The 23,405-nt window shown below is 42.3% G+C and overlaps 1 protein-coding gene across 1 annotated transcript in view; it reads left to right on the top strand.

Moving 5' to 3' along the window:
- Positions 1–23,405, top strand: part of LOC141073688 (contactin-associated protein-like 5) — a 960,637-nt gene that overhangs the window by 909,040 nt on the left and 28,192 nt on the right. The window contains exons 21-22 of the mRNA XM_073561036.1: positions 2,461–2,548; positions 21,721–21,939. Of these exons, the coding sequence (XP_073417137.1) occupies positions 2,461–2,548; positions 21,721–21,939 (307 nt within the window). The remainder of the gene's footprint in view (positions 1–2,460; positions 2,549–21,720; positions 21,940–23,405) is intronic.

Below are 23,405 nucleotides of genomic sequence, written 5' to 3'. Positions count from 1 at the left end.
GCTTTGTACTTTCTACAAAGTCTTTATGAGTGTAGGAGTACAGCAACTACAGTTTAATAATATTTGAATGAGGCCTGTCAGTTGTTCCCTTTCAGGGGTCTATGGATGACCTTCCTAATAATTTTTTCCTAGCTTTGCACTTTATGCAAACGCTTAGGTACATCAATTACACTTTTAAAAATATTGAAACTAAATACATTTTTCTGGATTCAATTAGTCATTCATGCAGTTGAACGCAGTTATTGTTACATTATGGTGGTATGTAAAACTACAAAAAAACCTTGAAAATTATTTCTGGATTCAATTGCTTATCTATAGAGAATTACGTTCTCTGGCGTACATTTTGGTACTACATAACCCTCCAAAAAAGCATTCCAAAATGATCACCCATAGCATATTACGTCTTCTTGGGTACATTTTAGTGGTATCAAACCCTCCCCAAAATTGTTAATACTCTATGGATGAGCAATACAATACCAATACATTTATTAAGTCTTCTTGGATTCAATTACTCATCAATACAGTTTTATAAAACTAAAAAAAAAAAAATATTTTAATTTTTTTATTGATTCAATTACTGATCCATCTGTACAATAATGCTTTCTGCTACATTTCGGTGTTATATAAAAATAAAAAGAAACTTGAAAAATTGTTTATGGATTAAATGATTCCTGCTTACACTAACATGGTTCTTGTTACATTTCACCGGCGTATTAAACTTTAAAAAAAGCTTCCAAATTTTTTTTATAAATTCAATGATTCATGCACACAGTTTAATGTGCTTTGCCTGGAACAGTTCACAAAATATTTTTGGTCAAAAATTGAGTATTGTCATGTATACTATAGAACTTGCTTTGTGTGAAATTTTGTTGTTTTAAAATAAAAAACAAAATTGGCCTTCTACACATGTACACTTTCTTAATATTTTATTTAGGCCATCCAGTTATTGCCTTCAAAGGGATATAGATGAACCCTGCTTGAAATTTTTGGAAGGCTTTGCACTCTGCATAACCTTTAGGAGTATAGGAGTACCACAACTATACTTTGCTCACAATATTTGAATGAGATAATACAGTTGGTGTCTTCAAGGGTGTATGGATGACCCTGGTTGTAATTTATGGAAAGCTGTGCATAGCCTATGAGTCTAGGCGTACCACTACATGACAATTTTAACAGAATGTGTATGAGGCCCTCTTTTATGTCTAATACAGGGTGTATCTGAGTCTTTCTTACATACTTTTGGCAGTTCTTGATTCCTTCATAAATTACACTGAAATTTCCAAATTTTTACTAAAACTTTCAATTTTGGTTTACTTAAATTGTTATTTTTTTTAAATTATTTTAAAATGGAAGTTTTCCTTCCATTCAGTACTTTTTACATCCATTTTGAACATTTTCAATGCCACCAGACCTCCTTGTAAGGTCTGCCGAAAATAAAGCTCAGCTTTCCCATTGACTTCCATTATGCTCATTACTCGAAATGAGCATTCGAGCAATAGGAATTCCTAGGCTCTAATAATGAGCATCTGAGCATCTTATTGCTTGCTCATCTCTAATTGAGACCAATCTCTACATGCACAGCCATACAGAGAAGATTGTCATTTATTTGTAGGACTGCCCATTGGACTCATAAGTACAGTTGAGCGAAACAGGTTGATCAGATTCAAAAGTCGCCGACTTTCGCGAAAGTCGGGTTTCGTGAAACGAAACCCGACCACAGTGTGAAGTTGGCCATGCAGTCGGGGACCCAAGCGCCAAAGTCAGGTTTCGCCGAATGCTTGCGCGTGACTTTTTTCAGCCAATGAGAGAAGCGGAGCAGGAGCGTAGCTGGAGTGGGAGAGAGAGAGAGAGGGAGAGGGAAAGAGAGAGGGAGAGGGAGAGAGAGAGGGAGAGAGAAGAGAGAGAGATTTCGCCGCCTCTAGGGTTAAAATTCATGCCAGGTGTGTTTACAGTCCTCCACTCACTGCTGACTTTTCTCCCCATTGACTTGCATTGGGTTTCGTGTTTCACGACTTTTCCTTATAGTCGGCCGATTTCGTTCGACTCGACTTTTGAGAAAGTCGGGTTTCATGAAACCCGACTCGACCCTAAAAAAGGCAAAGTCACTCATCTCTACTCATAAGTATACAAACACCAGGGATTTCAAAGGAAAAAATGCAAATATTACTGAAACTTTTCCCACAAAAAGTGTGATCAGTTCCTCCAGATTTATAATATCCTACCTGCTGATCAGACACTATTTTAAAAATGGCAATTTCCGTTTAAAGACTGCAAAGAAGTCCATTGTAGTCTCTATGCTCAATTTCTTGTTAATCTTTCAGCTCTAAATAGAAAAAGGACTGTGACTGCAGGTTGTTGTAGTCTGTTACCATGGGGAGACATAACTCTACATAGAGTTCCATTACAGACTATGTAAAGAAGGTCTGACATGTTGGTTCTCACTCAAACTTTTTTTTTCAGCTTGACAAGACAATTAAGCAGAGGCAGAATTTCTTATCAGAAGTCTACTTTAGAGCGATCAAATCTCTGACCCTGGGTCGGGTTCTAGGTGAGTTTCTATTTCAATCATTTGATCACTTTTATCAGCAATTAAAGAGTAGGGGACAAAAGCAGCGGGCTGCTCCGTTATTATCCAACCCTTTCTAACAGATTAGTATTATTATTACATTATTAATCATTGTTCTCCAGGCAAAAATTCTGGGACAAATTTAGCTAATCTTCTATGGCTTTATTAAATGGGTTAATAGTTTGGAGAAAATGTATGTTTGAATTTGATACTGTTTTTTCTCAGGAGAAACAGAATTTTTTTTTGTGATACCTATTACATGTATTTTCTGTTTTTTTTTTTTCGTGTGTGATACAAACATATGGGGCACAAATGCAGTTTTCTTCAATTTTATGTATAATAATATTCTTAAGTAAATAACACTTTCTTTTCTATGCCTCGCGATTTATTCCTGTGTATGTTCTGTATACATGGATAACAATTATGGTGGTGTGTTATTTTATTAGACAAGCATATGATCTAAAATATACCGATGTATTTTAAGAAGGTAATTATATTTTAGAAAATTGGATATGGCCACATATGCTGTGGAATAGACCATTTAGATATACAGTAGTTTGTATTTTCACTTAAGGTCATTCTATTTTTATATGTATTTCTAAAATACAGCCTGAAATGTAAAAAAAAAAACTGAGATGTGTTATTTCCAGTGATCTTATGCTGTGCAAACTATCAGCTGGCAAAAGGGAAAAAGTCAGCTCACCACAGTTGCCTAGTCCCTCCAGAGCACAGAATGAATGATGCTACTGCTGCTGATGAGAACTTACTAGAAGAAATACAGCTCAACAGTAAAAAATCTTCAGCTTTATTTGTATATAATTAAAAAATCTTCACATGTGTAAGGTGTCGGATCGGGTTAGTCGTGGACGACCTACTGATTCTGCACGCTCTGGCACCCTAAAAATGAATCATAGCTTGTTGGATAGGACACAACAAGTTACAGTCGTTCCCACAGGTACTGGATATAACTTCAGCCTTAGCACTCCCTTAAAGCATTCCTTTTCCTGCTGTCTCCACTAAAATCATCCTCTACCTTTGAGGATCCATTTCCATCATCCCCTGCAGGCCTGCAGGTGCGTTGTGCCCAATGGCCCCGGCACCAATCTCGAGGTCCTGGGCCCAGCTTATGGATCCTCATGGAGGAGTTGTATGGCAATCCACTGCTCTAGTGATAGGCCCATGTTGTCCCTAGCAGCCCACTGCACTTGAACTCGATGAAGAACTTGCTAAAATCTTCCAGTACTCCTAATCACACATAACCAGGAAGTACCTCTCCTTTCATTAAAACTATTCCTCTCCCATCTGTGGGCCTGAAGCTATCATTAACTATTCCCTATATATTTCCCATCTCTACCGTGTATTACCCAAAAACCTTGCTTCCTTTTATCAATAAAACACTATCTTTAAACACTATCCTGGGGTTTCTGCATTTGCCCCACTATTCTACACATTAACATAACACATTACATAGGGATTATACACATACACATTAAATGCATAAAATGCATAACACTGTTCACTTTACACATATGCATTTGGTGGTTGTCTTCAGGGTAGGGATGTGGTAAGAGTCTACATCCTCACTCATTCATCATTAGTCCATAAATAAGAACATTAATTCTTTTCTGGTGCACTCACATCATGAGTAAAGGTGCTCAGTGCACTAGAAACATGTTGATGTTCTGAAGATTTTACACCATTAAGTTGGGTTACTTCTACATTCATCAACTGTTGGCCACTGGTCAAAACTTTTTCCTCTACCATCTGTGCATGATGATACCAACATTCTTGTTTTTTATTTGTTTTTTTTTATTACTGGTCTTTTAGCATAGCCTAGAATGAATGTTGCCCATTTTGGCATAAATATAACGCAGTTTCCAGTGCTAATTTTCAAGTACCATATTGCTTTTGCTGAGGCCATATGATGTTAGATTAAAAAAACCCTTAAAATTACTGCCAATAGAAGAATATCCTCAGGATTTTCAGTGCTGCAAATTAAAATGAATCTATAAAAATAAATAAAACAAAAATATCATCTATGTGTACATATGTATACTGTAAGGCTATGTGCACATGTTGCGTAACTCCCGCGGAAGTTACCGTGGGAATTCCGGAATTCCATTCCGTGGGAAAACCGCATTTTAAATTCCCGCGGAAAAACTAGCGATTTGCAAGCGTAATTAGCTTGCAGAATGTTAGTGTTTTCCAAGCGATCTATAGCATCGCTTGGAGAACTGATTGACAGGTTGGTCACACTCGTCAAACACAGTGGTTGACTAGTGTGACCAACTTTTTACTATTGAGGCTGCCTACGCAGCATTAGTATTAAAAAGATCTAATGTTAAAAATAATAAAAAAAATAAAAAATCGTGTTTTTCTTAACTTCCAACATCCCGCGCAGCGTTCCCGATCATCGCAATGCTCCCTTTTCCAGTAATGCCTTGCGAGACCTTTGATGACGTAGCGGTCTCGCGATACTGTAGCGGTCTCGCGAGACAGCAACATCATCACAGGTTCTTGCTGGGAACGGGAGTTGGTGGGAGCATTGGTAAGGCTGCACGGGACGCCGGAAGGTGAATATAACCCCATTTTAATTCTATTTTTTACAGGGATGTGGTACCCAGAGCCCGAAGGACAGTCTCCTCTCCTCCACCCCCTGGGTACCATCCACAAATGTTCTGCTTACTTTTCACATGGTGGGCACAGCCACATGTGGAAAGTAAGCAGAACAATGCATTCCTATGTGGGCGCAATAACCGCGATTCCGGAAAATTAATGAGCATGCTGCGTATTTTTCCGCGATGCGATTCCGCCATGGGAAAATCCACAGCATTAGCACAGCATTGGGGAATCCCATAGGATTGCATGGGATGCTGTTTTTTTGCAGCAAACTCGCGCATTAAAAACAGCCGCGAAAACAGCGCAACGTGTGAACACAGGTTAAATAGGTATGGGGAGTTTATCCAGAAAAAGGTATGTAGATGAGGCTTCTATATCCTAAGGATATATCCACACATTGCATTTGTTGCATTTTTAAGAGTTTTTTTCTGCACATTTTTGCAATGAAAAATGGAGCATTTTACTTCACAGCAAAGTGAATGAGAGTTCTGAAGTCTCATGCACATTTTGCATATTTTCTCCTTACAGATTTAAATCAGCTTCAAATCTGTAGCATGTCAATTATTTAAGTGTTTTTGCAATATTTTTCATCAATACTAATGAATGGGAAGAACACATTAAAAACTGCAACAAAAATGCATAAAAACTTGCATTTTTATGCAGAGTTTTTCCTGACAAGAGACTCTTTTTTTTGGTGTAGAAATGTCTGCACCAAATACTTAATGAGCACTTACCCTATTGAAGTGCAATGGTATTCTAAAGTGATGCCTGAAAAATACAGAACTGTACTATGAGGCCCCTTACTGACTATTATGAAATGCTATCAGATGTCATTACAGGGGTTGGACACTCTTAACCCCTTAGTGGCAGAGCGAATTTGGTACTTAAAGACCAAGACAATTTTTACAATTCTGACCACTATCACTTTATGAGGTTATAGCTCTGGAATGCTTCAATGTATCCCATGGATTCTGAGAGTTTTTTTTGTGACATATTGTACTTCATGTTAGTAGTAAAATTTCTTTGATATAACTTGCAATTATTTATGAATAAAACGGAAACTTGGCAATTTTTTTTTATTTTCACAAGGGTATCAGGAGAAGATGGACCACAAAATTTGTTGTGCAATATCTCTTGGGTACGCAAATGCCTGTGGCATTGTGGAGGAAAGCCACTGTTTGGGCGCATGGCAGGGCTCAGAAGGGAGGGTGCTCGGTTGGCCTTTTATGGGCACAAAATTGGCTGGATTCAATGGTGGTGCCATATCACGTTTTGAGACCGCATGATGTACCTAAACAGTGGAACCCCCCCAATTCTAACTCCAACCCTAACTCCAACACATCCTTAACCTTAATCCCAACCCTAACCATAACTCTAACCCCTATGCACCCCTAACCCTAATCGCAAACCCTAACCATAACCCTAACCACAAGACTATCCCTAACACACTCCTAACCCTAGTCCCAATCCTAACTGTATGCCCAACCATAACCACAACCCTAACTTTAGCCCAACCCTAACTTTAGCCCAACCTTAATCCTAGCCCAACCCTAACCCTACCTTTAGCCCAACCCTAACTTTAGGCAAGCTTTAACCCTAATGGAAAAATGGAAATAAAAACATTTTTTAAATTTTCTTATTTTTACCTAACTAAGGGGGTGATAAAAGGGGGTTTAATTGCCTATTGTTTTTATTTTGATCACTGTGATGAGGTCTATAACAGTGATCAAAATGAACCATTAGGAAAAATGTCCTATTGTTGTCAGGTGGCGGCTGGCAGATCTCGGCGGACGCACTGTGGTCGGCCACAGTTATGTGGTTTCCTAAAAAGTTGGATACCACTGGAAAAGACATCAAACACAGTTCAAAGTGTCTCCATCTGACTCATAATAGTTAGTGGTTCCGTTGAATAGCATTTTTGTAGGATTTACACAGAATCTACAATGTAAACGTTCCAGAAAATAAAGTATCTCTTCCAGTAAATTATAATAAGTGCATATGTTTAAGTTATACACATAGTTATTTCCTTTGTGTGTATTGGAACAACATAAAAAAGCAGACATGTAAGGCAAATTGGACATAATTTCACCCCAAACCCCCCAAAATGGGCCAGATAAAATTGTTGGCAAGTTTCCAAAATTGTGGGTAAACAAATTTGTTAAAAGCATGTGATGCTCATTCAAACTCACCTGGGGAAAGTAACAGGTTTGTGTTGTGAGTTCATTTTCCCCTTCGTCACTGAGGTCTGGTGAACTCCCTATTCTGGTAAAGGAAGGTAATGAGCCTGATTATCAGGCACCTGAGCCTAATGAGGATGACTGGCTGAGTGGAGTCACGGACTGGATATAAGGCTGCCGACGCCATTCTGCCCTGCGGGTGATTTCTCTGTGGACTTCTAGGACAACAGTCTGATTCCTGCTCCTCTAAAGCTAAGTTTTCTGCTTTGCCTGTTAGCATTTGTGTTTTGTTTTTGCTTTCCTTGCTTTTCTGGATTCTGCCATTCCCTGCTGGGGTGAGCTGAATCTCCTTTTGCCGGTTGCTCTGTCTTCAGAATATTCCTGAGTACTGACATAGCTTTTTTTAGCCTAGCGTCTTCAGGGCCTTTTTCACTGTCAGTCTGTTGGCTCTTATTTTCATAGGGTTTTTCACGGATTGCAGACAGCAGCCTTCCTGTCCTTTCCTATCTAGTTAGCTTGGGCCCCGTCTTTGCTCAGTCTATCTTTCTGTCTGTGTTAGTGTTTTCTTCTTGCTTCACCGTCATTATATGTTGGGGGCTGCCTATTGCTTTGGGGTCTGCTCTGGGGCAGTTTAGATTTCCCCTTTCTTTCTTTAGGCCTATTTAATTCTCCGGCTGTGATCGAGGGGTCTAGGGCATCGTAGGAACCCCCCACGGCTACTGCTAGTTGTGTTGATAGGTTCAGGGGTCTGCAATCCAATAGCTGCCAACCTCTCTGGTTTTCTGGACTTAGCTAGCATTTCTGTTTTTTGCCTCCTACGGTGACTCAATCATAACAGAATCACCCGCCATACCGCAGATCCTAGGGTACTCAATAGCAGGAAAGAATTGTGTTTAAAAAAAAAAAAGTGTGTGTATATTCTTTCCTCTATATCTCTGAGGCCGTAGGGGGAATTTTTTTTTCTCTCTACGGAGATAAGGCAATTGTCTGATCGTGTGGAGCAGCTCGCTGCGGAATTGCGGGGAATTTCCGCCTACCTTGCTCGTTCGCATGCTGTTGAACCAAAGATCCCTACACCTGATGTATTTTTTGGGGATCGATCCAAATTTTTGAGTTTCAAAAATAATTGTAAATTATTTTTTGCCCTGAAGCCTAATTCGTCAGGGAGCTCCGCGCAGCAGGTTAAAATTGTCATCTCTTTGCTGAGTGGCGATCCCCAGGATTGGGCGTTTTCTTTGAAACCAGATGATCCTATTCTGACTAATGTGAACGCATTCTTTCAAGCTTTTGGGTTGTTGTATGACGAACCTAATGCTATTGATCAAGCTGAAAATACCCTGTTGGCATTGAACCAGGGTCCAGATTCTGCAGAGTTGTACTGTCAAAAGTTCCGAAAGTGGGCGGTCCTTACTACCTGGAATGATAATGCCTTGGCTGCTCTCTTTCGGAAGGGTTTGTCAGAAGCCGTAAAAGATACTATGGTGGGATTTCCTGTTCCCTCTGGTCTGGACGATTCTATGTCATTAGCCATTCAGGTTGATCGGCGTTTACGTGAACGCAGGATTGCACGAGAGGTGTTGCCACTGGTTGAACAGACGTCTGAACCTATGCAATGTGATAGAGTTTTGTCTAAGGCGCAACGTCATGAGTTCAGAAGGCGTAATAAGCTGTGTTTTTTCTGTGGAGATGCCTCGCATATTATTTCTGTTTGTCCTAAACGAGAGAAACACTTTGCACACACGTTTTCTGTTTGTGGTGTTCAACCTAAGTTTCTTCTGGCAATTACTCTGATCTGCTCCCTGTCCACATTTTCCGCCAAGGCTTTTGTGGATTCAGGAGCAGCGCTAAACCTAATGGACTTGGATTTTGCTAAATGTTGTGGATTTCCGATGACACCTCTGCAGACGCCTATCCCTTTGAGGGGGATTGATGCTACTTCTTTGGCTAAAAATAAACCTCAGTTTTGGACCCAGGTGGTCATGCGGGTCGCCCCAGACCATCAAGAAAATTGCAGATTTTTGGTGTTGCGTGGTCTGCATGATGCCGTTGTTCTGGGGTTTCCCTGGTTGCAAATTCATAATCCAGTTTTGGATTGGAAATCTGTGTCTGTGGTGAGTTGGGGTTGTCGGTGTGCCTTTAGTGAGGCTCCGGTTTTTTCCACCTCTCCTCAGTCACATGATGTTCCTGACTATTTGGCGGACTTTTATGATGTATTTAGTGAGAATGAGTCTGCGTCCTTGCCTCCTCATAGGAGTTATGACTGTGCAATTGAACTAAGCCCGGGGTGTAAATTTCCCAAGGGTCGGCTCTTCAATTTATCTGTACCCGAGCACGAGGCTATGCGGTCCTATATTAAGGAGGCATTGGAGAAGGGTCATATTAGACCATCCTCTTCACCCTTAGGTGCCGGGTTTTTTTTTGTGGCCAAAAAGGATGGTTCTTTAAGGCCTTGTATTGATTATCGTGCCCTCAATAAAATTACTATTAAATATCAGTATCCGTTACCCCTGATTTCGGATCTATTCTCTAGAGTTAGAGGTGCTTGCTGGTTTACCAAGCTTGACCTCAGGGGGGCGTATAATCTTATCCGCATTAAGCAGGGGGATGAATGGAAGACAGCGTTTAATACTCCAGAGGGACATTTTGAGTACCTGGTGATGCCTTTTGGGCTCACTAATGCCCCTTCTGTCTTCCAGTGCTTCATGAACGATATTTTCCGAGACTTTGTCGATAAATTTTTGATTATCTATCTGGATGATATTTTGATCTTCTCCAAGGATTGTGATTCTCATGTGGAACATATTCGGACTGTGTTCCGGATCTTGAGGGAGAATTCCCTGTATGTCAAAGGATCGAAATGCCTTTTTGGGGTACAGAGGATTTCATTTTTGGGATTTATTTTGTCTCCGTCAACTATTGAAATGGACCCGGCCAAGGTACAGGCCATTTATGATTGGGTTCAGCCCACTTCTTTGAAGGCCCTCCAGAAGTTTTTGGGTTTTGCTAATTTTTATCGGAAATTTATAGCAAAATTTTCTAGTATTGCCAAGCCATTGACTGATCTGACTAAGGAGGGTGCTGATGTGTTGAATTGGTCTCCGGAGGCTGTTGCTTCCTTTCAGGAGCTGAAGCGAAGATTTACCTCCGCCCCGGTTTTGCGGCAACCTGATGTCTCACTCCCGTTCCAGGTAGAGGTGGATGCTTCTGAGATTGGTGCAGGAGCTGTTTTGTCCCAAAAGGATCCTGTAACATTTAAAATGAATCCCTGTGCTTTCTTTTCCCGAAAGTTCTCTCCATCTGAACGTAACTATGATGTGGGGAATCGGGAACTGTTGGCCATGAAATGGGCATTTGAGGAGTGGAGACATTGGTTGGAGGGAGCTAAACATCAAGTTGTGGTCCTCACTGACCACAAGAATTTGATTTACCTAGAGTCGGCTAAACGCTTGAACCCTAGACAGGCTAGGTGGGCCTTGTTTTTTACACGTTTTGATTTTGTGGTCTCTTTTCTTCCTGGAACTAAGAATGTCAAGGCAGACGCCCTCTCTAGGAGTATCTTTGCTGATTCTCCTGTGGTGACCAAGCCTGCTACCATCTTAGGTGAAGGGGTAGTTCTTTGTGCCATCCATCTCGCCCGATTTGAGACTTGCTCTGCAAGAGTTCCAGGAGGACAAACCTGAGCGTTGTCCCAGTGGAAAGTTGTATGTTCCTGACCAGTGGAAGAAGAGAGTGATGTCTGAAGTTCATTGCTCTGCATTGGCTGGTCATCCAGGTATTTTTGGTACTAGAGATCTGGTGAGTCGCTCTTTTTGGTGGCCCACCTTGTCTCATGATGTCAGGAATTTTGTGCAGTCCTGTGGGACTTGCTCCCGGTCTAAATCTTGTTCTCGCTCTAGTGGGTTGTTGATGCCTTTGCCGGTCCCCAGGAGGCCATGGACCCATATTTCAATGGATTTCATCTCTGATATGCCGGTCTCTCAAAGAATGACTGTTATTTGGGTGATTTGTGATAGGTTCTCTAAGATGTTTCATCTTGTACCACTCCCTAAGTTGCCATCTTCCTCTGAGTTGGTGCCCCTGTTTTTGCAACAGGTGGTTCGCTTACACGGGATTCCTGAGAACATTGTATCTGACAGAGGAGTTCAGATTGTGTCTAGATTTTGGAGGACTTTCTGTTCCAAGCTGGGAATTCAGTTGTCCTTCTCCTCTGCTTTTCACCCTCAGACCAATGGGCAGACAGAGAGAACAAACCAGACCTTGGAGTCGTATTTGAGATGTTTTATTTCCGCTGATCAGGATGATTGGGTTTCATTTTTGCCCTTGGCCGAATTTGCTTTGAATAATAGAGCTAGTTCTGCCACTTTGATGTCACCTTTTTTTTGTAACTTTGGGTTTCATTCTCGATTTTCTTCAGGGCAGGTGGAGCCTTCTGCCTGCCCAGGTGTTGACACTGTGGTGGAGAGAATGCACCAGATCTGGGACCAAGTGGTGGATAAATTATCTCTCCCAGGAAAAGGCCCAGCGGTTTTCCAATTGACATATGACCATTGGTCCCCAGTTTAAGATTGGTGATATGGTGTGGTTATCATAAAAAAATATTGGTATGAAGGTGGCTTCTCCTAAGTTTAAGCCTAGATTTATTGGACCTTACAAGATTTTGGAGATTATTAATCCGGTCTCTTTTCGTTTGGCTCTTCCTGTCACTTTTAAAATCCATAATGTGTTCCATAAGTCCTTGTTGAAGAGGTTTTTTGAACCAGTTGTTCCTGGGGTGGCACCTCCAGACCCTGTATTGGTTGAAGGTAACATGGAATATGAGGTAGAGAAAATACTGGATTCCCGTATGGCTAGACGGAGACTCCAGTATTTGGTTAAGTGGAAGGGTTATGGTCAGGAGGATAATTCCTGGTTCTCTGCCTCTGATATTTATGCCAAAAGATTGGTGCGTGCCTTTCATCGGGCTCACCCTGATCGCCCTGGTGGCGTGGTTGAGGGTTCGGTGACCCCTCCTCAAGGGGGAGGTACTGTTGTGAGTTCATTTTCCCCTTCGTCACTGAGGTCTGGTGAACTCCCTAATCTGGTAAAGGAAGGTAATGAGCCTGATTATCAGGCACCTGAGCCTAATGAGGATGACTGGCTGAGTGGAGTCACAGACTGGATATAAGGCTGCCGACGCCCTTCTGCCCTGCGGGTGATTTCTTTGTGGACTTCTAGAACACCAGTCTGATTCCTGCTCCTCAAAACTAAGTTTTCTGCTTTGCCTGTTAGCATTTGTTTTGTTTTTGTTTTCCTTGCTTTTCTGGATTCTGCCATTCCCAGCTGGGGTGAGCTGAATCTCCTTTTGCCGGTTGCTCTGTCTTCAGAATATTCCTGAGTACAGACATAGCTTTTTTTAGCCTAGCGTCTTCAGGGCCTTTTTCACTGTCAGTCTGTTGGCTCTTATTTTCATAGGGTTTTTCACGGATTGCAGACAGCAGCCTTCCTGTCCTTTCCTATCTAGTTAGCTTGGGCCCGGTCTTTGCTCAGTCTATCTTTCTGTCTGTGTTAGTGTTTTCTTCTTGCTTCACCGTCATTATATGTTGGGGGCTGCCTATTGCTTTGGGGTCTGCTCTGGGGCAGTTTAGATTTCCCCTTTCTTTCTTTAGGCCTATTTAATTCTCCGGCTGTGATCGAGGGGTCTAGGGCATCGTAGGAACCCCCCACGGCTACTGCTAGTTGTGTTGATAGGTTCAGGGGTCTGCAATCCGATAGCTTCCAACCTCTCTGGTTTTCTGGACTTAGCTAACATTTCTGTTTTTGCCTCCTACGGTGACTCAATCATTACAGGTTTGGGTAATATGAACATCACACCTGAAACCAGATATAAAGCAGATAAGTCTTTGCATTGTGTGTCTTTGAGTGCCACACTGAGCATAAAGAAAAGAAAGAGGAGAAGAGAACTGTCTGAGGACTTGAGAACCAAAATTGTTGAACAATATCAACAATCTCAAGGTTACAATTTGATCTCCAGAGATGTTGATGTTCATTTTTCCACAGTGCGCAACATAATCAAGAAGTTTACAACCCATGGCATTGTAACTAATCTCCCTGCATTTGGATGACAGAGAAAAATTTATAAAAAATACAATGCACAATAGTCTGGATGTTAGAAAAGCAGCTCCAATCAAGTTTCAAAGAAATTCGATCTGTCCTGTAAGTTCAGGGTGCATCAGTGTGAGCGCGAACTATCCATTGACATTTGAATTAAATGAAACGGTTATAACAGAAGACCGAGAAGTATCCCATTGCTCACACAGACAAAAAAAATCCTTCTGGGAAAGGGTCTTGTGAACAGATAAGACCAAGGTAAAGCTTTCTCTAAAGCACATTATTCTACTGTTTGCCGAAAATGAAATGAGTCCTGAAAACAATAGAACACAATACAGTCAAATATGATGGCGGTTGAAAGATGTTTTGGGGTTGCTTTGCTGCCTCTGGCACTGGGTGCTTTGACTTTGTGCAAAGCATCATGAAATCTCAAAATTACCAAAGGATTTTAGGTCGCAATGTAATGCCCAGTGTGCAACCAAATATTAAGTGGAAGTTGCCAACAATTTTGTCTGGCTCATTTCTGGAGTTTTGTGTGAAATTATATCCAATTTGCCTTTTTTTTCACAAAAAGGAAATAAAACATGTGTATAACAAAACATGTATAATTGCAATATTTTCTCGGAGAAATACTTCATTTTCTGAAACAATTTCAAGGGTGCCATACCTTTCGGCCATGACTGTAGTAGGTTTCCACGTTACTCTAGAACAAAATCTTCCACTCCCCCAATATCCTGTGAAATCTGATCTCCCAAATCCAAATGCCCTCCCCTTCTGAGCACAATAAGCCTAAATCCATAGTAAGTGGCCATATGTATGGGCACTAAACTGGCAGATTAGCAATTCTCCAGAAAAAAAAGCATGACATAAAATAGTCACTGCAGCCATAGATGAATTCATTTTTCTGCTGTTCTGCAACCTCAAAGTCTCTGCAAAAGTAACACATAAACTATTTTAGCAAAATCTGTGCTTCAAAGGCCGAATAGCGCTTCTTTCCACTGTTTACCCTATTGTGTGGTTAAATGGTAATTTCTGATGACAAATAGGGCATCACTTCAGTTGGGATTAATTCCGCAATAAATTGTGGAGTCCAGTTTCACCTATTAACCCTTGTGTAAATGACAAATTTATAGCAAATGTATTTCCACATCCCAATAATATAAAATACTGTCAGGCACCTGTGTGTTTAAAATGCTTACTATACCCCTTGATTAATTTAAGCAGTGAAGTTTTCAATATTGGGTGACTTATGGGAGTATCTGCTGTTCTGACACCTCATGGGCTTGGCTAATGGAGCTCACAGTCTATTGAAATGGAATCTGCATTCTAAAAGCCAAAGCCATCCGATCAGTGCGGTGTGCTTAAAAAGTAGTGTGCCACTACATATAGGGTACTGCAATGTTCGGTAAAAATTGCATAACAAATTATGTCTCCTATTACTCTTTGTGTATATTATAAATTTGGTGCTAAAACAGTATTTTAGTGGAAAACAATGCAATGTTTAGTTTCACATCTAATTTTTATAAAGTTTTGTGAATAGGTTAAAAATGCTCAATACAACAAAATATGATTTCCTTGAGGGGTCTAGTTTCTAAAATGGGGTCACTTGCTTGGGGTTTCTGCTGTTTTGGAATGTCAGGGTCTCTGCAAATGCGACACAACATTCACAATCTATTACATATAAATTTATGCTCCAAAACTCAAATAGCGATCTTTCCTTACCATGCCCCAGGCTGGGCTGGCCCACAGGGAAACAGGGGAATCCCCTGGTGGGCCTTTGTGCAGATCTGGGCTCCCAACCCCACTGTATGGGCAGAACTTGGCATAATTCACTTGACTCACTCTGTACATAAAAAAGCAGCATCTCATCATTCATTAACCAAACTACCCAGTTTATTATTATATAGAGATATAGATAAATTTGTAAATGAGGGTAGTGTGATATTTATATGCAGGTGAAAAATGGGCCCCCACAGTAAATGTTACTGGTGGGCCCTTAGCACCCCAGTCCGACTGTGACGTCCGTCTGGTGCGAGTCTGGACTGCAATTGAGACAGCACCCTGAGCAACCCCGAGACCCTTTACCCCTATACAGGGATCTGGAATTACAGCAGCGCCCAGGAGGTAGCTGTCTGTATAAGAGCAGTGGACCAGAGCAGGACGGTCACCAGAAAGGGATAAATTAATGGAACCGAAGGAGTAGTCAGGAGTCCAGGTCTAAGCCAGGAGGGCAACAGAGGTACAAAATCGGCAGACAGTAGCATAGTCAAAATCCAGGCTAAAGTCATAGTCAGCAATAGCAAATAACACACTAGCACACTGGGGAAACCAAGACTATATCTGGCGGCCTGCAAGACAGGCCCCAAGGTATTTGAAGGATCAGGCTATCCCTCACAGGCTCACAGTCTGATGATGTCATTTGGACCGCCCCCAGGACCAGGCCAGATGGTGATGCACCAACCCCTTCATGACTGACAGAGGAGCGGAGCCTGCACCCACCAGATGCCTGCGCAGGAGCTACTTCTCTGTCACCACCACCGATGGGCCAACCACGGCACCTCCTAGTGGTCGAGGCAGGAACAGCCATCCCCGAGTCTGATGGTGACGTGACAGTCTGGCGCTTCCCAGTGGCTGAGGCAGGAACAGCAGTCCCTGTGTCTGACGGTGATGTGACAGTACCCCCCCTTCTAAGAGGGGCCTCCGGATCCTCAAAACCTGGTTTGTTAGGGTGAAGGAGGTGAAATTTCCTGATCAACTCTTTGGCATGAATGTCACCAGCAGGGACCCAGGACTGCTCCTTCGGACCGTAGCCCTTCCAGTGCACCAGATACTGCACGGACCCTCTTACTAAGCGGGAGTCAAGGATACCCTGGACTTCGTATTCCAAGGCACCCCCAACCAAAACTGGAGGAGGAGGGGACTGGACTTGATGAAATGGGGAGCGGTACAATTTGAGGAGAGACTTGTGGAAAACATTTGGCAGTTTGAATGGCTGAGGGAGTTTCAGACGAAAAGCTACTGGGTTAATCATCTCAATAATTTCGTACGGACCAATGAACCTGGGACCCAGTTTGGCAGACGGCACTTTAAGCCTAATATTCCTGGTAGAAAGCCAGACTTTGTCTCCAACTCCCAGGTGCGTCCCTTTGGATCGCCGTCTGTTAGCAGCCAAAGTTTGTCTAACCTGAGCCCCTTTCAAGTTTGTGTTCACGTCTGGCCAAATCGTCTTTAACTGATATATAGATCTTTCTACCCCAGGGAGCTCTGACATTTTTGCAGAGAATGAACCAAAGCGTGGGTGCAGCCCAAGATTGCAGAAAAAGGAGTAGTCTTGATGGACTCCTGGTACTGATTATTCAGGGCGAACTCTGCTAACGGCAGATGTTCCACCCAATCGGACTGATGCTCAGACACATAACAACAGAGATATTGTTCCAGAGCTTGGTTGGTGCGCTCGGTTTGACCATTGGTTTCAGGGTGATAGGCAGAGGAGAAGGACAATTCAATGCCAATGCATTTGCAAAACGCCCTCCAAAATCTTGAAGCAAACTTGGTACCCCTGTCGGACACAATATTCACAGGAGTGCCATGCAGTCGTACAACATGAATGATGAACAGTTTGCTTAGGGTTTCGGAATTAGGTAGTCCAGACAGAGGAACAAAATGACACTGCTTACTGAACCTATCCACCACCACCCAGATACACGTCTTCCCTTCTGAGGGCGGTAGGTCAGTAATAAAGTCCATGGAGATGTGGGTCCATGGACCCTCACAGGTAGACAAGGGCTGGAGCCAGCCGGCAGGGCGATTATGGGGAGACTTAGTGCGAGCACAGATTTCACAAGCCAGTACATAGTCCTTACAATCCTTTACTACAGTTGGCCACCAGAAATTCCTGGTCACCAGTCTAATGGTATTATTGATACCTGGATGCCCTGCAAGGACAGAATCATGCGATTCCTTCAGAACTTGCAGGAATGTGGCCGGAACAAACAATTTTTGGGGAGGCGTAGTGTCAGGGGCTTGTTCTGGGGATCTACGGATCTCTTCCAGAAGATCCAAAGACACAGCCGAAACAGCAATCCCATTGGCCAATATTGGAGCTGGTTCAGAGTCCTCGGCCTGTGAGGGGCAAAAACTTCGAGAGAGGGCATCAGCCTTTACATTTTTAGTACCTGGTTGAAAAGTGATCACAAAATCAAATCATGAGAAGAACAAGACCCACCTTGCCTGTCTAGGATTCAGTCTCTTTGCTGACTCCAAGTAGGTCAGGTTCTTGTGATCCGTGATCACGGTGATCTTATGTTTCGCACCTTCGAGGAAGTGGCACCATTCCTCGAAGGCCCATTTTATTGCCAACAATTCCCGATTCTCTATATCATAATTCCTCTCAGTGGAAGAGAACTTTTGGGAAAAGAAGGCACATGGACGAAGTTGAGTGAGGGATGCTGTGTCTTGCGATAGCACTGCTCCTACTCCAACCTCACAGGCATCAACCTCTACAACAAAGCGGTGGTCTAGATCAGGCTGAATCAATATCGGGTTAGAAGCAAAACATTCAACATTCTTTCAAAACAGAAAATTCTTGAAGTGCCTCGGGCTTCCAATCAACCACATCCGCCCCTTCCGGGTCAAATCCGTGAGTGTTTTGGCGATCTCCGAAAAACCTTTAATAAATTTGCGACAATAGTTAGTGAACCCTAAGAATCGCTGCAGCGCTTTAAGAGACTTGGGCTTTACCCATTCCATAATGGGTTGGATCTTAGCAGGATAAATGTGAAACCCTTTAGCTGAGACAATGTATCCCAGAAACTGTACCTCCTCAGCCATAAAAACGCATTTTTCTAGTTTGGTGAATACAGAATGTTCTCTTAGGCTATGTGCACATGGTGCGGATTCACCCGCGGATTTTTCCGCGCGGATTTTGCAAAATCCGCAGGTAAATTCGCAGGTCAAAAGACCTGCGGTTTACCTGCAGATTAGTCTGCGCTTTTGCTCTGCGGTTTATCACCTCCACAATGGAGGAGATGGCAAACCACAGCGGAATCCGCAGAAAAGAATGACATGTCAATTCTTTCTGCGGATTTGAAACCGCAGCAAAAACCGCACAGAAAAATCTGCACCGTCTGCACTGCGGTTTCAATTTTCCATAGGCTATAATGGTACTGTACATCACCTGCAGTTCTGCTGCGGATCCGCAGGGCCAAATCCGCTGCGGATCCGCAGCAGAATCCGCACCGTGTGCACATAGCCTATGTCTCTGGAGAACAGAACAGACATATTGGAGGTACATCATAAGGTCAGCAGAGTAGATCAGGATGTCATCCAAATAAACAACTACATATACCACACAGATGTCTCTGAAGATATCGCTCACAAAATTCTGAAACACGGCAGGTGCGTTACTGACCCTGAACGGCATTACGAGGTACTCAAAGTGGCCAAGGGGTGTGTTAAACACGGTCTTCCACTCAGGTCATAGTCAGCAATAGCAAATAACACACTAGCACACTGGGGAAGCCAAGACTATATCTGGTGGCCTGCAAGACAGGCCCCAAGGTATTTGAAGGATCGGGCTCTCCCTCACAGGCTCACAGTCTGATGATGTCATTTGGACCGCCCCCAGGACCAGGCCAGATTGTGATGAGCCAACACCTTCATGACTGACAGAGGAGCAGAGCCTGCGCCCACCAGATGCCTGCGCAGGAGCCCCTTCTCTGTCACCACCACCCACGGGCGAACCACAGCGCCTCCTAGTGGTTGAGGCAGGAACAGCCATCTCCGAGTCTGACGGCGACGTGACAGTCCGGCGCATCCCAGTGGCCGAGGCAGGAACATCAGACCCTGTGTCTGACGGCGATGTGACACCGACACTGCCATGCCCTATCATGTGCCCAAACAGCACTTTTTGACCACGTGTCCCTACAAGTAGTCTGGAGAAATTCTGATCCATTATCCATTATGAAAATTACAAATATGAGGCTAAAACAATATTTTTGCAGAAATAAAAAATTCATTTTCACATTTACAATTTAAAAAGTTTTGTGATGCACCTGCGGGTTCCACAACCTCAACACAGCCCTAGATGAATTCTTTGATGGGTCTAGTTTCCAAAATGGGGTAATTTGTGATGGTTTGTAACGATGCCTGTTGTGGTAGCCGTGGGTGAGTTTCATGAGTTACAGAAAAAAACAAGACTTCTGGGTGTGTTTATGTATGCTGACTGTGTTGCTATTGGTACCTTCTCCTCTAGGACCTGTCCCTTTCCACTCCTCAACAGGTCCATTAGACATCAAGACAAGGACTTCAGGCATGTTCTTAAAAACAAGGCACTGTTTACTTGGCAACACACTTAAGTATACAAGGCAGCAGGCTATACACTTTACAACTTCTGTGTCATACTGTTCAATAGACACATAAGAAATGTTGTTTATTAATTATTTTATACAGCAAGACTAACTGATTTAAGGATCTAAAAATTGAAAGTTTGAAAATTGCAAATAAATGCAAAACTTATGAACCTAAACTTAACACTAGCATAAAGTACACTCTGTCACAAAAAGAACAAGCTCAGAATCACTGGGATACGTTGAAGCATTCTAGAGTTATTAACACATGAAGCAACACTGGCCAGATTTTAAAAAATTGGCAATAAGGTCAAAATTGACTGTCACTAAAAAGTTAATAATAGCCAGCCAACACCTCCATTATGTTGCATAGCTGAGGCAAGAAGTTAAAATACTCGCTGCTACTGTATAGAACTTGATTTTAGCATAAATTTGTCAGGATTCATAAGAATTTTGCATGTGTTTGTGGTGTGGGGGTTGCCTTGTGTTCATCTTCAGATATAGACGTAGAGGCTTGGCTGTAGTCAGAAGTTTTGAGATTGGCACAAATTTTGGTAATCACAAAGTTTGCTGCATCAGTGGTTTTAGATCTTTCATAAGACTTTACACGTTTGTTGATAAATTCATCAAATTTATGCAAAGTCTCAACATTGAATATTATTTTTAAAGACTTCTGCACTTCGAACTGGCATGCTGGATATCAGCTTCTTGGCCAAATCCTGCCTGATGAAAACCCATTCTTGTCTTAATAGTGCTTGGAATTTGTCATAATTTCTGTGGGGTTTTTTATCAATTGTGGTTTATAGATAATTAGTGACAAGAAATGTATAATTGGTGGAGAAATTTGAACTTAATGGACCTAGGTCTGTTTTCAACCTACAGTATGTAACTATATAAGTCACATTACTACTACAAATCCTGAAGAAATTTAGGCTTCATTCCAACATGTTTTGGAAACTATGGTTTCCTTCCTCAGGAATACATCCACTAGGTGATCGTAACCCTTTTATAGCCAAATGAACATACGCATAAATGAACATGTAAGTAATTAAATGAAAAAAATTGTGATTCATCCCTTTTACAAATATTATGCTATGATGCAAGGAAGAATGCTAAATCATTCCTGAATCTGTGAGGAAGGAGATGTATGCTGCCCTTAGCCAGAGTTTGCCACTAGTGATGAGCGAGTATACTCGTTGCTTGGGTGTCCTCCGAGTAATTTACCATGCTCGGAGATCTAGTTTGTGTCGATGTAGCTGCATGATTTTTGGTTGCTGAACAGCCTGAATACCTGTGGGTGTTGTTTGTTTGTTAGGGAATCCCCACATGTATTCAGGCTGTCTAGCAGTCGCAAATCATGCAGCTGCGTCGAAAAAACGAAATCTGCGAGCATGGCAAATTACTCGGAGGACACCCGAGCAACGAGTATACTCGCTCATCACTGCTTGCCACATCTCAATGACTTAACAAACACACATCACCCCCTGCACAATGTTACACCGCAGCTGTATTATAGCTATGAATTATAGAATGCCCTGGAAATACATGATATCACTCTATGTGTCTATTCATTCTATTCTAGCTAACTATCTTCTATATATCACCAGACCTCTTGTTGCAAACTGTGATAATTCTCTAATATTCATAAATAGATTAGATTATGTTGTTCACCGCCCTTGGGGATCTCTTTGTTATAAATCTAGCATGTTATAAAAGTTTAATTGAATTAGAATTTTAACAGAGAGGTGTGGAAATGCAGCTAATCAACCAAGAGAATGTGGAAGAGGACTAATTCTTCAATTCTTCATGCTTGGAGATTACATTTCAATATGAGTGGATACAGGGGGCGCCATTGTCCTTTCTGTTTGCAACCACCATTAATATTAATATTAATATTCTTTTACTATATTATTTTAATCAACAGATTCTCCAGGGCTTGACCCACATATCTCCAGCATAAATTCCATTGGCTTTGTCGGATGTCTTTCTTCTGTACAGTACAACCAAGTCACACCTCTTAAAGCAGCACTTCGACATCCAAATCTCGCCCCAGTCAGAGTCTTTGGTTCTCTAACTGAATGTAGTTGTGGATCCATCAATGAGAGCGACCTCAGTACATTCACCACCACGTACTCCTCCACAGGTATGTGCTCTGGTTAATTTGTGGGCTGCAATCTCAAAAAGAACCCAAATCATGCCCTAATCAGTGAGTCTGAAAAAGTAATTTGTTCTATGCCCATATTCTGAGTGTAAGAGGGAACGTTTCTTCTTCTAATGAGTGTTAAATTTGTAGGGAGTCTTATAAGTTCTGCAATATTCCTCTAGGAGTTTAGATATGCAAATAGTCTCTTCAGAGCAGAGGAAGAATAGAACTTTAGTGCCGCCTATTGATGAAAGAAATCATAAAATTCAATGATTAACCTTTAATAAGCCTTGCCAAATGACTTGGTAAAAAAGCCAAACCAGACACTCCAATTACAAACACATGTTTAAGGGTGTATGCTCTCATCAGTTCAAAGCTGTATTGAGCCACACTACCTTTTTTCCTTTGCACTAATGAGGGGTAAACACCCGGAAACAAATGGAGTTTCTAATTTGGCTTCTTATATTAAGTTATATGGCAAGGCCTTCTAACCCCTTCCCAACATTGAACGTATGAGTACATTCTACTTTTAAATGCATTCCTGGCGATTAAGTGAGCACATAAGCTGTGCCCACACGATTGCCCTGGGAGCTCGGCTACAGTAATAGCTGAGCTGTGGCTGTCACAGCCATGGGCGGTGTCCGCACTGCCCTTGGCTGTTTAACCTCCTAAATACCGCAATCAATAGCGATCATAGCATTTTGAAGGTTCGGAGAATGAGGGTACTCACTCTCCCACTTGATCGGCACCCCCACGAGGCTCGATAGTTGCCATGAAAGCAAGAGGTCAAATAATGACCTCCTGGTCTGTCAGCTATGGTGGCTTGTTGCACCTTACCTGGGGGCATGGTCTAAAAGGCGTTTTGTTAGTGTCACACTAACAGGTATAATGCATTGCAGTACATGAGTATTGCAATGCATTATACCAGTGATCAGAGTAATAAAAGTTAAAGTCTCATGCAAGGACTTCAAATATTTAAAAAGGTTTGAAATAACTGTATAAATATTTTGAAAAGTTGGAAAATAAATGACAAATGAAATACCGTATTTTTCAGATTATAAGACGCACTTTTGTGCCCCAAAATTTTTGGGGAAAGTCGGGGTGTGCGTCTTATAATCCGAACGTGTGCTGTAGAGGAGGGGGGGCGGCTCTGGAGTGGTGTCCGGGGGTTGGGGGGGCTAGCTGCGGACTGCAGAGATAGCGGGTGATCAGTGCTTCTGCTCATTAGGCTCATGTAATCACTTCCCCACCAAGTTAGTGGACAGGGGAGCAGCGCATATTTCATGTGCCTGCACTCTCCCCCCCACTACCCCGTCACTATAGCACCTTCTGATGATCGCTCTGTGCTCCCAGCTCTCCCCTGGCTCTTCCTGTGTCTGTGCCAATAGGACCTGCGGTCACGTGACTCCCAGTGTGCAGCACTGAGGTCATGTGATGGAAGGTCCTGAAGCTAAAATAAAATGCCT

Source organism: Dendrobates tinctorius, unplaced genomic scaffold (genome assembly GCF_039654945.1).
Source record: "Dendrobates tinctorius isolate UK_male_01 unplaced genomic scaffold, ASM3965494v1 ptg000312l, whole genome shotgun sequence".
Lineage (NCBI taxonomy): Eukaryota > Metazoa > Chordata > Amphibia > Anura > Dendrobatidae > Dendrobates > Dendrobates tinctorius.
Note: the sequence above shows the minus strand (reverse complement) of the source record. Positions and strands in the feature narration are given on the sequence as shown.